This window comes from Acyrthosiphon pisum, chromosome A2 (genome assembly GCF_005508785.2).
Source record: "Acyrthosiphon pisum isolate AL4f chromosome A2, pea_aphid_22Mar2018_4r6ur, whole genome shotgun sequence".
NCBI lineage: Eukaryota > Metazoa > Arthropoda > Insecta > Hemiptera > Aphididae > Acyrthosiphon > Acyrthosiphon pisum.
The window spans coordinates 47,575,434-47,592,244 of record NC_042495.1 but is presented as its reverse complement, the minus strand read 5'-3'; the positions used below and the strand labels follow the sequence as shown (position 1 = coordinate 47,592,244).

General features: G+C 30.3%; 2 protein-coding genes across 2 annotated transcripts; one reads left to right on the top strand and one right to left on the bottom strand.

Annotated features, from left to right (window-relative positions):
* Positions 1 to 92: 92 nt before the first annotated feature.
* LOC100570164 lies at positions 93 to 470 on the bottom strand. Its single transcript, XM_008188954.1, has one exon. The coding sequence runs from the start codon at positions 468 to 470 to the stop codon at positions 93 to 95; it is 378 nt and encodes a 125-aa protein (XP_008187176.1).
* A 2,483-nt stretch (positions 471 to 2,953) lies between these two features.
* LOC100569634 (venom serine protease Bi-VSP) lies at positions 2,954 to 4,265 on the top strand. Its single transcript, XM_003247282.4, has 4 exons — positions 2,954 to 3,153; positions 3,383 to 3,487; positions 3,732 to 3,871; positions 3,987 to 4,265. The coding sequence occupies exons 1-4, from the start codon at positions 2,976 to 2,978 to the stop codon at positions 4,143 to 4,145; spliced, it is 582 nt and encodes a 193-aa protein (XP_003247330.1). The 5' UTR covers positions 2,954 to 2,975; the 3' UTR covers positions 4,146 to 4,265.
* The last annotated feature ends 12,546 nt before the right edge of the window (positions 4,266 to 16,811 follow it).

Genomic DNA, 16,811 nt, shown 5'->3' with positions numbered 1-16,811 from the left:
TTTTTTTTAAGTAGGTATTAGGAAAAATGTGATAAATTGACACAACATTTATAATTTCTATGATTTATTAAAAAATGAATTAATACCAATACCTATCTTAAAAATTGTTCAAAATTTAGCCCATCATTCTCCATGCACGACTGCAGACGCCGCATTACTTCCGTTTGAGTAGCTGCTAAAATTTGTTCTCTTTGAAGTTCTGCACAAGCATTTACAATTTTATTTTTTAGGTCCTGAACATTTGAAGGTGGAATTGAATAGACAACATTTTTCAAATGTCCCCACAAAAAAAAATCTAATGGCGTAAGGTCCGGAGATCTGGGGGGCCAAGCTACTGCCCCATATGTACGCATCCATCGATTACCAAATGTACTCTGCAGATATTCTTGAACAACAATTGCATTATGTGCAGGTGCTCCATCTTGTTGGAAAAATACATTAGTCCTAGTTTCTAATGGAATATCATCCATGTATGTGGGAAATACATCCGTCAAAAATTCCAAATATCTTCTCCCTGTAAGCGTGCCATCATAAAAATATGGGCCGAGAATTTTTTCATCGAGTAACCCACACCAAACGTTACTTCCTCAAACTGTTTGATTATTTCTGTCAGTAGTCCAGTATGGATTTTTATCTGCCCAATAACGATTATTTTGTTTGTTAATTAGACCATTGTTGGTAAATTTTGATTCGTCGGTCCAACAGATATACCGTAATAATTGCGGTTGATCTTGTAATTGTGTCATAAACCACGCAATAAATGTAAGTCTACGCTGAGCGTCACCCGGTACTAAGTTATGTACTAAATTAGGCCTATAAGGGTGTAATTTATTTTTTTTCAAAATTTTATGAATTTTTTTACAAGAAATTCCAATTTCTCTACTTAAATGCCTTATGGAAGACCGCGGATTTAATTGCACGTATGCTAATACCTGTAATTCTTCCGGTTCGTTCGCCTCTCCATCAAACTCTCTTCGATTTCGCCGATTATCTCCCTGTCTTGCTGGTAGCTCACCAAAATTTCTTGAAGATGATTCAACTCGAATAAAGTAGTTATGAGGAGGGTGATATCGATCAGGATATCGTTCTGCATACAATCTAGCAGCTGCACGAGAATTACGCTGGTATTCGCCATAAACTAAAATCATATCAACTTTTTCACTGTTACTCGGCATTTTATAATAATTGTCAAATTGAAATTGCAATGATATGTATCACATACGAGTTATTAACTTGTAATGAATTTTAATAACCACGTTTAATCGAATGCTATATCTTATTATTTTTAAATTGGCCTGAAATAATTTGGTACCTAATGATGTCATTAATATGGAAACATTTAGACACATAATAAATGTTATTCTTAGCGCACGATAGTTGATAAGTAAAATTTTGTTTATTTAACAAAACTAAAATAAAATAATTTTTAGAGATTACAAGACGTAATCTAGGTAGTTAATATTTCTATGATTTATTTTTATTTTGAACGATATTATAATTGATATTATTTACGAAATAATACAATAGGTATGTATTATAACTTATGTCTAAAACATATGAGTGAAAAAAAATAAGTGGAATTTGTAAAATCATAGGTAGTTGAAAAATTCAATAATTTAAATTAAAACATTTGCTCGTTGTAATTCAGTGAGTTTTGGTTTTAGAGCCATGGTTAAGAGGCCAAAATGACTTGAAAAAATTCGGTCTACCCGAATTTGATATTTAAAACACCTGTTGCCATTTAAAAAATAACAAGTTGTATTGCGCATGCGCAAACTAAAAGATATACAAATTTGAAAATCATCAAAAAATGTGTATTTATGTATTCCCTAACTCCTCCTGAAAACCCCATAACAATCTGAGGTCACCGGATTGAAATATGTCGTGTTACCTTTAAAAGGAAACGCACTGGTATAGGTACATCAGTATTTTGTGTCCCATATTATCATATTTTACTTACATACATTTTAAAATAACAAGTCTTTTTAGTTCCATTAGGTATTAATAATAAACATAAAATAAGCATTACACTATTTTTACGTAGGTACCTACTTATAATAATAAAATAATGAAGGAAAAATACAAAATAATAAATGTAGGTAGGTACTTCAGTCTTTTGTGTTCCAAATTAATGGAGATAAAAATAATACATTTTTTGTTCATAATATGCCTCAGGTGAAACTGATACTCACCCATTGGTTTTACAATTTAGTGGGGGTTTTCTTCACTTTAAACAATTGAAACACCATGTTTTATTTCTGAAACTTGTTTATGAGTTTTTTCAAATTAATTTGTCTTTCTCGGCCTTCTCAATGTCATGTACATTATATTTTGGACCAGAGGTCTTTCTAACATAGTTTCTAACCATTTATTATAAAAAAAATGCACATTTAGTTGGTATTTTTTCATAAAGTATTTAAAATAGTATTCGAATAAAAATACTTAACATTACGAAGTATAAGTTATAACGAATAATACTTACTTTACATTTGTATAAGATTATTAAGACTGTTAAAACGTTATTTTCTATTGGGATTATCACAGTATAATACAAATCTAGCACGTCTGACTAGCAGCGCTCGGCGGTTTTATGAACTACGTGAAGCGTAACTAGTTCTGACCGCTGATACAGCGCGTGATGCTTAACCTGTTCTTTAAAATCGTGGAGTAAACCAATAAAGAACGCTCGTTATAAATCGCTACTTCTATAGGCGCAAACATTTTTGTAAACAGTAAACAGTTTTGGCATAGAAATTAAAAAATAAAAATATCGCCAAAATGATTTTTAGTAAACTGTTTGCTCATTTATATTTTTTACTCGGCCCAAGGGGGGGTCCACCTATCGCCCCCCCCCCCCGTTAAACCACCACTGTTCAATATATATTCTTTTAAGTTACATTTTGAGGATAGAATGTAGGTACTTACTAAAACACTAACTGTGAGAACTGAGGAGTGCCTCTTTAAATGTACTTAAAATGTATTACAGGATATTGGCTCGCGTAGGTGATCTGAATTTGGATCCCACAATCGATGATGGGGCAACCCCATTGGATATTCCAATTAAACGTATTATACGACATAAAGAATATGACGTTCAGAAATATACCAATAACATCGCATTACTGGTATTGAAAAATATTGTTAGTTTTACTGGTAAGTTTAAAGTTTTTATAATTATCATAATCAATAGTATTTTATGCATATTTAAAAGTAATTGAGTAATATTCTTTCGTGAATACACTTTTCTCCTACATATTGAATCCAATATACTATATCCTTACTTTTTTTAGATAATATAATAACGGATTTGGAAAACAAATTTATTCATAAGTATAATTTATTATTTACATAAATTTTGATATTTATTTGTTTTTTTGTGTAGCATTGATCCAACCAATATGTTTGCCACAATTACCAAATATTAAAAACATGGATATGGGAAATAGTTTTTCGTTTATTGCTGGATGGGGAGATTATATGTTTCGAGGTATTTACTATGAAATAAATATCATACATATTCATAAAAATGATAAAGTTTTCGTATTATTTTAATCACTGTATTTTGTGGATTTAATATAAATTATTACTTTTAATATCAGCAAATAAAAAATCTTATAAAAAAGGTTGGATGTCTGAAAACTTAACAATATAAGTTGAGAAAATAATATGAATTTCGTTCAAGATTGATGATATTCGTGATATTTGTAAAAAAAAACGCTAAAAATATTCAGGTCCAAGCGGTACGTCTTTAAAAGAAGTCCAAGTTCCAATAATAAACCTTACAGACTGTATAAATGCTTATAAAAAGAGTAGATCCGTCATCGATGATAGAATGATATGCGCTGGAGAAGAAGGAAAAGACGCTTGTTCGGTATTTAGTATATTTTAGTTTATATTTACCATTTAATTTATGAATACTTTTAGATTCATAGATGATAAAGATACAATTAAATTAAAAATTATATTTTATTTACAATTTGTTTCAGGGTGATATTGGAGGTCCGTTAATGTGGTTTAAGGAAAAACAGTTTTATTTGATGGGCATTGTTTCTTATGGTTATAAATGTGGTGAACCAAATTCTCCGGGCGTGTACACCAGAGTACCTTATTATCTTGATTGGATTTTAGAGCGTATAAACAGTTAATACACTGAACATTTTTTTATATCAATACCTACTAACGAACGTATTTAGTAAAACTTAAAAACTATATTACTTATTCATTTTACATGTTCGTGTAAATTATACAATTATTCAAGTATTCCATTTTCGTCTTGATTGTTTTATATCTAATGATGATTATTTATTCATTGGTTATACAACGCAAGGTATAATATTATACAATAAAACATCAAACATTGTGTCATCAACAAAGTGGGAAAGTCTTGGAAGTTGGAGGTGGTAAAAACTAACGCCAAAAATGTTATTACACTTGTTAAAAAGCTAAGGCGCCCGGTGCCGATGACATTTTGTCCTCAAAAAAACACTCTGCGGGAATAACGATATATTTTTTGCAAGTTATGAGTGGCAAAAACGACTAACTTAAAAAAAAACTTGAAAATAAATAAATAGATGGTAATAAGTATTTCTAACTCAAAATAATTTGCACATGTGCATTTTCGTAATTTTTACGCCTTTGTCAAAATTCAAACTTTAAATGCTTATGAAAAAAATTGTGACTATTGATTTTAAATATTTTTCAAATGTCATTGTAACAATATATTAGGAGCTTTGAATTAAATTTTCAAGCTTTTTTACCCAACAAATAAAATTTTATTAACATTCATAAAAAAAAAAAATGGAAACTGAAAATGTCTGTTAACAGTTCAAAACAAATCAAAATATTTTGAAAATAGTATCGTGTATAGGAAATGTTAATATAAACAACCAGTGATCATTTCATAAATATACGGTAATTTGTTTTAGAGTTACACCAAAAACCAAAATCGATTTTGCGTAAAAATTCCGAGTTTTCATTATTTTTTTTATTGTTTTTCTCGGCGTTTTTTATCACTAATGGGAATATGGGATTTAACTTCCCCAATGCACCAATTAGATTCATTTCCCCATCGAACAAGGTACTGAAGTTGAAAATCGAACAATTATTCCGGTTACTTATAGTGTACACAGACACAAAAAGTAAAAAAAAAAACACACATTGTAAAATCAATACATTCATCGCTTCGCTCAGAATCTAAAACTACAAAAAATCAACAATTTGAAACCAATTTTATAAATATGGCTTAAATAAGATCTAAAATATTTATAAAATTGTATTTTGTCTTGAAAAAGCAATAGATAACAAGAGTAGGTATTTACTATTTGGTGAAAATATCAAGACTACAATTATTATTGATTTTTAAATTATTTTTTATATACAAACTAATAAACAATATCTATAACACATAATCGTAAAACCAATGCATTCATCTCTCCGATGAAAATCTAACATGTTCAGTGGGGCCCATAATGCATTATCTTCTTGAAGAATAAATAAAAATTAAAAAATTAAATACAAATATAATGATATTGACGATAATACTGTAACGTGGTCGGGGAACCTTCGACGAGGGATATTATCCAGAGAAAGTTTTCTATTCCTTATAGATACGTTTTCCATAACTGTGAGTTAAAGCACTGTGTATGAGGCATTTTATCAAGAATAAGACACGTTTGGAATAAAGATCTGTAATAGGTAATTATTATATTTAAAATAATTTAATTGTGATATATTACCGGCGATGGTAAGTTTTCTAAAAGTACACTCATGATATTATATTGATATCCGTAGTCGTATTCATCATTGCATATTTAATACTGCTGTTTCACGTTTTTATAATCATTTTTCAAACTTAAATTAATTTTAACTGTTATAAAACTGCATTTTATAACAAATAATATACACACATTATTGAACTATAATTTATAATAATTGTTATAAAATACCTTTTTTTTTTTTTACTAGAAAATAATTTGTATGAAATTAAAAGTATACTGACGACTGAAATTCGTAATCGAAGGAACGTAAAAACATTATAGATAGTTTATATTATATCGTAAATATAAAATCTCCTGGACAACGACAAAAACGTGTATGAGTTTTGAAGCCGGGACCATGTTATTTCCGAAAAGAATATATAGGTAAATACTTCATACGAAATAATTATAATATTATTAGTTTATTACCTATGTATTGATAACCTAATACATTGATTCAGGTAATCAAGTTAACGTTAACAACTTCTTAGTCTGCAGCAATTACAACAATTGTACTGTTGTATTATGACGTGATGTTTTAGTATTCTCGTAATGTTTTTTTTGAGTAATTTTAGACTGGAAGTTGAATCTCTAAACCAGTTTTATCTAACATTTTTCGTTATATTTCTTATATGCTTGATATTCTTGTTGCTAGTTTAGCCAGGTATTATAAATAGCTACCGACAGGGCCGTCCCGAACAACAATTCATGAGGGGGTGGTAAATCTAATAATTTGCCGACTAAAAAAATTTTTTTCTCGCTTCGCTCGAATACGTTTTCTAATATATTACATTTACATTTATATTATTATTTAATTTATACCATTTATTTATGACCATCCGGGTTTCTCCAACAAATCCCGACCCACATACACACGTGTAATATGTCCCTCAACCAACCGTAATTCCCCTCACAAAAACTAGTTGCCAATGGTTAAGTTCAATAAACATATAAAAAATATCTTTGCTTTTTTAGTTGCTCATGTGAAAATAATAAAAAAAATTAGGTAACAATTTATCATAATTTTACAGTTTCCACATTCCACTTACCCAAATTAAAAAAAAAATATGTATTTTAAATCTTAAATAAAAAAATTTAATAAGTATATCAGTCTTAAACAAAATATTTTTATTAATACAAATGGGGCCGGAGTGGCGCAGTGGTCACACAGTTGACTTACGACTCACAGAGTCATCGGTTCGATTCATAGCAAAGTGCAAAAAAAATGTGTGTGATTCTACGCAGTCACCATTTTCCCGTGCTGTCGTCCGATTGCGTCATCCGGTTTCCAACTAGGTCCCACTCCACTGGGAGTGAAGACCGCACATGTCTCCTCTTGGAGAAGGGGGGTAGTATCATGCATATAGTGATATATACATAGATAAATAGATCACATGATCTCCCTACTACCCACTTGTGATAAGCATTGTCAAAGACCTTGAGGTCGTTACAATGAACAAATATAGAAAAAAAAAAAAAATTAATACAAATTATAATATTATTATTTGTATAAAAATATATAATAGGTATTAATTAATATTTTCAATTAGATATTAATTCTACGGTTTTTCAAAATTGCCCATAATGTTACAATTTTGTACATATTATCTAATTGATCAACCACATCTTTTTCCACGCTTAAAATCATAAGTGAATCCAATATATCATCACCTATAGATGATCTTAAATTACTTTTTATTAGTCCGAGTTTGCTAAATGATCATTCATTCGTTGCGACACTTACTGGTGCAGTCAAGGCCAATTTACAGATTTTATTATATAATGTATAATATATCTTAGAAAATTATAACTATCATAATTAGTAGGAAGATAAAAATAACAATTGTAAAAAGGTGGGTAAGTGTATGTCGCTCTGCTGTACAGTAGGTTACAAGTGGGTCACTGTATAATGGATAGTATTAAATTTGAATTCAATGATATAATATCACTGGATAAGAAAAACGATTCTGAGTGGAGATGGTTTGTCAGTCTAGGTATTAGACATACCTATTATAGGTATACTTATCTATAGTATTAAAAAAAAATTGACCTATAATAGGTATTAATAATAAATTCCAAATTAATCATATCACAATATCAATCAGGTAACGCGTTATACATCAACAACAAACCGTCGTACTATCATAGATATATAATAGTATACTTTAGAAGTTTCAAGTACCCACAAACAATATTATACAATCATTACAATCACAACAAAATAACTAAAATAGTTATTCCAGGTTTTTTAATATGTAATTTCGTCTAAGTTTGAAATTAAAATGACTATAAAAATAAACTGTACTTATGTATTTCTTAGAATTTTTGGCAACATAATTAAATATAACGTGGAATCTTGTTTTAAATTTTCAAGCCTTAGATATAAAAGTTGAACATTTTATAAATTTTTAACTACAAAATAATTATTCAATTTTAAATTTGATAAATTTTGTCAACATTTTAACTTCAAATGCTTATAAAAAAAATTGTGCCTATGTATTTTTAATATTTTTCAACTGCTATTGTAACAATGTATCAGGAGCTTTGTATTAATTTTTTACACTTTTTAAATTTTTATTTAAAAAATTTTACTTTTGATCCCCTAAAGTACCAACTAAATTCACTTTCCTTTCAGAAAAGATACTGTTGAAGAAAATCCAAGCAGTTTTACTGTCCTAAAAGGTGATGACAGACACAAAAATAAAAAAATAAAAAAAAAGCACACATCATTGTAAAATCAATACATTCATCGTTCCACTCAGAATCTAAAATATATTATTCATAGTACATAGGTATCTCATAAAATAATTTGTGATAATTTTACAGCTAAGAATTTCATACCTACTGATACATTTTTAAATACCTTTGGTGGAAGATGGTTAGGTAATGAAATAATAGGAAATAGGAAATAAAAATTTTGGTGTAACTATTAAAATATTCACATTTTTTTTTTATCGAAGTAAAAGAATTTTTAGTTGAGCAAAGTCCACAGTAAAGGAATAAAAAACTAAATAAATTCTTAATTTTATTTTTTTATTTAAAATTAAAACTAAAATAGAAAATAATATATAAACTTAAACGAATAATATATTATTCGTTTAAGTTTATATAGGTACTTAAGTATTTTAAAATTAGTATTTGATTTTAAATACAGATACTTTGAGAAAGCATTTAAAATGTTTAAATATGTATGGACATTTATTATAATACTACTATACCAGTATTTATAATCAATGGTATTGAGTACTAAAAAAATATTTGAACACTTTTACTCAAGTACTTTACAAGACTGGGTGCCGGCTCTTAAATTATGAAATTATTAACAGGTTTCTCCCCTGTATAAATACAATTATTTGTGCTAATGTAATGCACCTGGAGAAGCTAAAAAACTAGCCAAGTAAGTTACAATATGTATGAAATTGATCGTAGAAAAATCAGATCGCAGATGCATACACAGATCGTATTGGAATTTCTTTGTCATTGACACGCACCATCGTACGACTGCAAAACCCAAATCACAATTTTTTTTTTTTGTTTTTTTAATAAGAATAAGGCTTCAACATCGGAGATCATTAGCCTGAAAAGGTATACAGTGGTAGATTAAAGATTAGAAATATTGATACAGTCTTATGTACATAGTAACATGAAAATTTAACAAAATAAGTAGATAAATAAAATAAGATAAGTAAAATAAGATAGTAATGTTAGATAAATAAGTAAAACAGTAGTATTTGTAGATTTTTATAATAGGTTGGATACTTTGATGGTATTAAAAAAGTTGAAGATGGCATCGGTGTTGGTTTCCCCGAGTGCTTCTTCGATGTTCGTGGGGAAGTTTAGGATGCTTCGTTCATTGTTGTACTTGGTGCAGCTGAGTGGGAGATGTTCAATTGTCAGTAGTAGGTCACAATGATGGCAGGTTGGATGTTCTTCATGGTTGAAAAGGAAAGAATGGGTGAGATGTGTGTGGCCAATTCTAGCTCTAGTTGTGACGATATCTGCTTTACGGGTTGTGTTTATGGGGATCGCCATTTCTGTATGGTTTTTTTTATACTTTTTAATTTGTTATCCGAGGTGCGGTCCCCATTGTGATTGCCACTGTTTGTTTGAGATTAGGTTGATTATTCTTGATAGGTCTTTATATGGTAGCGAATTTATAACAGTTGATTCAGTGGATGATATAGCTTGGTTCGCTAGTAGGTCGACTTCTTCGTTGCCTTTGATACCGGTATGTGACGGGACCCACATAAACTCTATAGAATTTTTTGAGTTAGCTACAATATTGATTATTTGTTGAGAGATTTCATTGGACGGATTAGGAGATAGTAAGGAAGTTAAGGCACTGAGAGAGTCGCTTATGATAAGAGCTTTTTTAATGTGAATGGATTCGACGTAGAAAGTTGCTTCTTTGATGGCGGTTATTTCTGCTGTGAATATGCTGGCTTCAGTAGGTAATTTGTATAGTTCTTTTTCGGATCCAGAAATGAATGCACAGCCTGTGCCTGTTATATTTTTTGATGCATCTGTGTAGATAAGGTTGAAGTCATGGAAATCTGAGTTTATGATGTCGTTGAAATTTGAGGTAATAATGGAATGAGGGTTGGAGTTTTTGTTGAAATTTGATAATTGAGTGTGAACATGAGTGGAATATAGCCAGAATGGAGTTGTTAGGAACGGAGATGACACTTCGATGTTGAGATGGAAGTTGGATTCCTTGCATATGCGTATGTAAGTTTCCATGATTGTAGCTGGTTCTTTGAGCGTGTAGATTTGGGTAGGTGACTTGAATAATTTGTATATTGTTTGGTTGGGGAAACTAAGTTTTTTAGTAACAAATTTTAGTATATTTTTATTTCTTTTGATTTGTAGTGGGGGTTCACCTGAAATGCATAGAATGCTGTCAATAGGGCTGGTACGAAAAGCACCTATTGCTAGTGTGATTGCTTGGTTGTGGATTGGGTTGATGATTTGTTTAATGTTTGGTTTGGCTGAATTGTAGATAATGGAGCCATAATCTATTCTTGATAAAATCAGTGCTTTGTAAATTAATATTAGGCTGTTTTTGTCTGCTCCCCATATGTGGTGGGAAAGAATTTTGATGATCTTAATTTTGGCGTTGCAGCTTATTTTTAGTTTTTTGAGATGAGGGGCCCATGAAAATTTAGTGTCGAATATCATTCCGAGTAGGCGGATGTTGTCCGTGTAAACTGTTGGAATGTATTAATATAGATTTGGTGAAGTGTGTTATTTTTCTTTTTGTTGAAGATTATGCATTGAGTTTTATGTGGTGAAAATTTGAAGCCAGAATATGAGGACCATTGTACGAGTGAGTTGATAGCGTTTTGTAGGAGGGCTACAGTGGACCTAGTGTCAGAGCCACTACAATAAATATTACAATCGTCGGCAAATAATGTATACTTGACAGGTTTTTGAATGTTGTTGAAAATATCATTAATGGCGATTAGGAATAATGTAACACTGATAACCGATCCTTGTGGTAATCCATTATCTAATGTTGTGTGATCGGATAGAGTGTTTTCAACTTTAACTTGGATTGTTCGGTTGGATAGACAATTGTGTAAAAATGTTAGCATGTTGCCGTCTATGGACCAACTAGACAAAATATCAATGACTCTGTTTTTCCAGACCATATCGTACGCTTTTTCCAAACCAAGAGCGACAAGGATGGTATGTTGATTTTTTTTTAAGGATTCGCTTATGTTGGTGTGTAGGGTAGCTAGGGCATCTTGCGTAGAATGGTTGCGGCGTAAGCCGTATTGGTGGGGGATAAATTTATGTGATGTTTCTAGATACCAAATTAGGCGTCTATTTATAATTTTTTCTAGTAGTATGCAAAGTGTACAGGTAAGGGATATTGGACGGTAGCTGGTGATGTCAAACTTATTTTTTCCAGGTTTTAGGATTGGAATAACAATTGCTTGGCGCCATTTGTTGGGAAAAATACCATGAGTCCACATGATGTTGTAGATGGCCAGTAGTTTAGTAAGCGCATATTCAGAGAGGTTTTTGATGAAGACATATGGAATATCGTCAGGTCCCGAACTTTTGCTAGTGCAGTTGATTAATTCAGAGTATAGTTCTTTAATTATTAAGGGTAGATTGTATTCACTGTTGTTATTATGTATGTATGTGTTTATATTGAAAGCTTGATCCTTGGAGTTTTTGAAAATGGTGAAGTTATTATCGAAGTTTGAATTACTGATGTTAGTCTTAAACTGATTTGCAAATGATTGGGCAATGTCGCGAGGTGATGATAGTTCTATTTGGTTATTATCGTGTTCGTAGTGGAGTATATTAGGTATCAGTTGGTATTTTGTTCCTTTGAATGCTTTAATTTTGTTCCAGATAGTTGTTGAATGTGTTTGGTTATTGATGGTTGATGTAAATTTTTGCCAGGAGGAGGTCTTACTTATTTTTAAGATATACTTGGATTCTGCACGTGCTTTTTTAAGGAGGATATGATCTGATAGTAGCTTGGTTTTTTTTAAATGATTTAGGGCTTTTTTATATTTTTTTATAGCTGTTTTGCATTCTTCGTTCCACCAAGGGACTATTTTGTGAGGGGATGGACGGTCGGATTTTCCTATTGCAACAGTGGCTGCTCCAATGATAGAGTTTGTAAATTTAAGTGTGAGTTTATCGATTTTATTTTATGTGATGCGGGTGATGCGAGTATCTTCATCGGTCACAGAATTTTGTAATGCGTGGTCTACTAAAGTAGAAAAGAGGTTCCAGTTTGGATTTTCGAGTCTCCATTTGTTTATTGGAACAGATTTGGGGGTAAGGCTGAATAATTTGAGTAGTATGGGCCAATGGTCACTTCCGTTGTATGATGTGAGTGTATCCCATTCTAAGTCAGGTGCGATTGATGGAGAGGCAATAGAGAGGTCGATTGCAGAAAAGTTACCGTTGACTGGGTTATGTCTTGTGGGTTTTCCATTGTTAAGTAGTATTAGATCAGACCTTTCTAGAAGACGTTCCATGATCTTGCCTCGATTATCGGTGTATGAGGAGCCCCATAGTGTGTTGCGGCTATTGAAATCTCCTAAAATAACGAAGGATTTAGGTAGTTGTGATATTATTTGCGATAAGTCTTGAAGGGTGAGAGGGGTGCTGTCGGAAAGGTATATGTTGCATATGCAAATTTGTTTTTGGAGTTTGATAGATACTGCTATAGCTTCTAAGTGGGTGTTTAAGTATACTTCTTCACTTTCTATGTTGTCTTTGGTGAATATTGCTACACCTCCGCTTGCTCTACCTGGGTTTACGCGGTTTTTGAAATATCCATTGTAATCCTTAATTTGACTTGACTGTGTATGTTTTAAATTAGTTTCTTGGAAACATAAAATATTAGGTTTGAGGTCATATAATATTCGTTGGATGTCTACGTTGCGTTTATAGAATCCATCGATATTCCATTGAATTATGCACATATTTTTATTTTTAAGATTTTTTTTTTTTTTTTATTTATATATATTTAGTATAGTGTACTACGGTTGGTTGTGAAGATTAGGAAGATCGGTTTTTGTCCTGGAGAGGTAGACTTTGGAATAATAGATTTCTAAGTTTAGTTAGCCTTATTTTCGTTGAGCGAATATCGATATAGGGGCGAATTTTTTCTATTGTTTCAAAGGTTGATGAAATGTTCGAACCAATATCTTCGCACAAAGAGTGTATATTAATTTGTTTATTTCCAAAATTTTCTAATAAGAATTTAAATTGTAAATATGTAATGGAGCTATTGTTTTTTGTACTGGAGAAAAATGGTACCGTAGATTGTAGAATGTTGTCCAAATTTTTTTCGTCTGGCTTGGTAGGTGGATTTGAGCCGGGGAGTACTTTTGATTTTTTTTTTATAGTTTGTTGATCGGATTTTGGGGAAGAAGGTGATTTTTGCGAAGTTGTATCAGATAGAGATCTTTTGTTTTGTTCTTGAGTACAAGTATTTAATAAATTTACATCTTGGTTAGTGGTGGAGGGTAGAATAGATGGACTTTCTATAGTTGTGATGTGTTGATGTATTGATTCGGGGTTTGTTGGAGCTGGAGTTTTGAGTGGAGGAGTAGGTGTTTCAACTGTCCATTCCATATGGGTTTTTGGGTCTTCTCCGATAAGTGATGACTTTCCGGCGGAGGGTGTTGAGAGGCCGGAGACGGTGGCGGTGTTCTCTTCGATAACGGACCGCGATAGTAATGAGCTCCGCGAGTTTGAATGAACTAGTACGGTTGATGGTGATATATTTGCTTTGGATTTGTTAGTAGTTGTGGTTGAGGGGGTTTTTTGGAGCGTGGGTATGGAGTTTGCTCTGTTGAGGTTTGACGGGGAGGGCGTTTTGCCCGGAGTATTTCTACTCATTTCGAGATTGCCGTAGATATTTGGGAGTATAATTATATAATAATCATATTATCTGGTATCGGTGCAATAAGGTAAAGCTGTGGTTTTGCTATCGAAGCTATAAAAGCGCACTCGCGATAAGTAACACACGTGCTGCTCTGTCGAGTGAGGAACACGTACTGTAGAATAAATTGTAAGTACAGAAATTCAAAGTTAATTATAGAAATACATTCCGTATTTCTAATACATTTATTTTGTATTTTTAATGATGGAATATGTTGTATTAAGTATATCCCTTTATGTATAATATATTAATGTCTTAGTCGTCGTTTTTAATATTAAAGTAATTTTACCTATTATCTCGTGGGTTAGGTTAGGTGGTTATTTATATATCGTCTCGTATCGACCTCGTGGTTATTTATATATGTATGCAATATAAAAAACTTGAAAATACCTATAGGCTATTAATTCGCTTTTATAGTAGAATTATTAAAAGCTCAATAATTTACCATAATATTTAAAAAACCACATAACTGTGTTGGAAAATACGTGGAAAATTAATTTAGGACGTTTAAAATAGAACCAAAAATTCGTTTAGTGTCCTAATTGATATGGTTTCGTTTACAAAACGTAACATTAAAATAAATTAAATCACACATTAAAACAAATTACAAATGGGAATATAAATATAAATTATATAACGTGCCTACCTATGATATATTTTAAACTTCGTCAATGTTTACTCATTATTATTGTACTGGTTAAATTATAAAAATAGAATAAACATTATTTTTATTAATACTATTTTTTATATTCATAATTATTATTAATAAATTATGTTTATTGATATCATATTTTATTTTATTACGAAGTTGTTTGTTTTGCGTTTATTGATTTAAAAAATATGTGTTTCTGTCATAATATTGGAAAACTGCAGTGGTGCATAGAATAAAATATCAAGCCTGGGCATTAACGAGTTAAAAAGTTAATTTTATCTTAACTTTTTAACTTAACTAGTTAATTTTGGATATTCATTAACTTAACTATCAACTTATTAAATTTATTTTTTAATTAGAGTGAAATTAACGAGTTGATTTTCATTTTACGGAATAAGTTAAGTTAATTTTTAAAAATTTTATATTTTTCCAATCACTCTGTACTCTAAAGAAACACCCTGTATAGTGATCCACCAGAAAATATTTTATAATAAAAGGTTTTATATTATTAAATAAATTAATTATATCAAGTAACAATAAAAATATAGACATAATTTAGTCCCATTATGACTATATGGCATTATGATTTATGGCTATACCCTTATGATATATTATTGTTATCGACGACCGAAGTCGTCATTTCGGGAAAAAAATATAAAACCAACAAGTCTAAAAATAAACAAAAACTAATTATCGATATTATGATTTTGTGTGATGTGGGCCTGAAATTTTATCAGTATTCAGTTGTGAACTTTTGGTTATACACGAACGACGCAAACAGTATGCACGTTTATAATTTATTAAAATATAATAATTAAAAATACCTACTCATCATATTCAACAATTTAAATCAATATAAGGGCATTTGCATAAGGTAAGTAACAACTAATATTGAAGTGAAATAGTTGTTTAATTATTTTGAATTGTATCTTATTATTTAATGTCTTTCAGATTTTCGTCATGACTGAAACGGAAATAACATTACGATGGCCATTCTTAAACGATTACTTTGAACAATTAGAAAGCAAAGATGATGGGCCAAATGTATATTTCAAGTGCATTTTATGCAAACCAAAAAATAAAAAGATTTCTACTTCCCAAACATCCAACTCAAATTTAAGAACACATATTAAAGTACGTTAAGTATTCATAAATTATAAAAATATTTAGTTGTTAAATATAAAATAATTATTAGTTAATAATTATAGCCTATAGGTACTTAAATTGGATAAGTGTATATTAAATTTATAAGAATAGGGTAATTACATTTTAAATTTGTTTACCTAATTATAAAAAGAAATAATCATTTTTCATTTTTCTTTAAGTATTGTTATAATACGAGTAGATGAAATTTAATATAACACATGAAAAAATTGTAGATACATTTAGAGCTAAAATAAAATATGCATATATATATAAAACAGGACATTTAAATATAACTAATGAATAATTAATAATATATTTTTCAGCTTGTACATCACAATCATTTAAATGCATTCAATATTTGCACCAAAAAAAGATCCAATGAAGATTTTTCTGTTCAAGAATCAAAAAAGCAGTTAAAACTTTGCGAAGTAGGCAAAGTTCGTTCAAAAAATTTAAGTCAAGCTGAATTTGACAATGCTAATTTACAGCTCATAATTAGTACAGTATCTCCGTATTCATTAATTGAACATCCAGCTTTTATTAAGTATTGTCAAATAACATCAAACAAAGTTCCAGTCTCGAGAAGAACCCTAATGCGCAATGTGGAGTCCATGTATAACCAGATGATACAACAAATGAAGGATGATTTTGTAAATATTAATTTTGTTTGTATAACTGCAGACTGTTGGAGTATATTTCATAGGTATATTTAATAATGAATTAAATTATATTATTATGCACATAATATTAAAATTTAATGATTTTAATATTATTATTTTTATTTAATTTCTGGTCATAGATCATATATTGGCTTTACGGTGCTTGGATTGAACCTAGC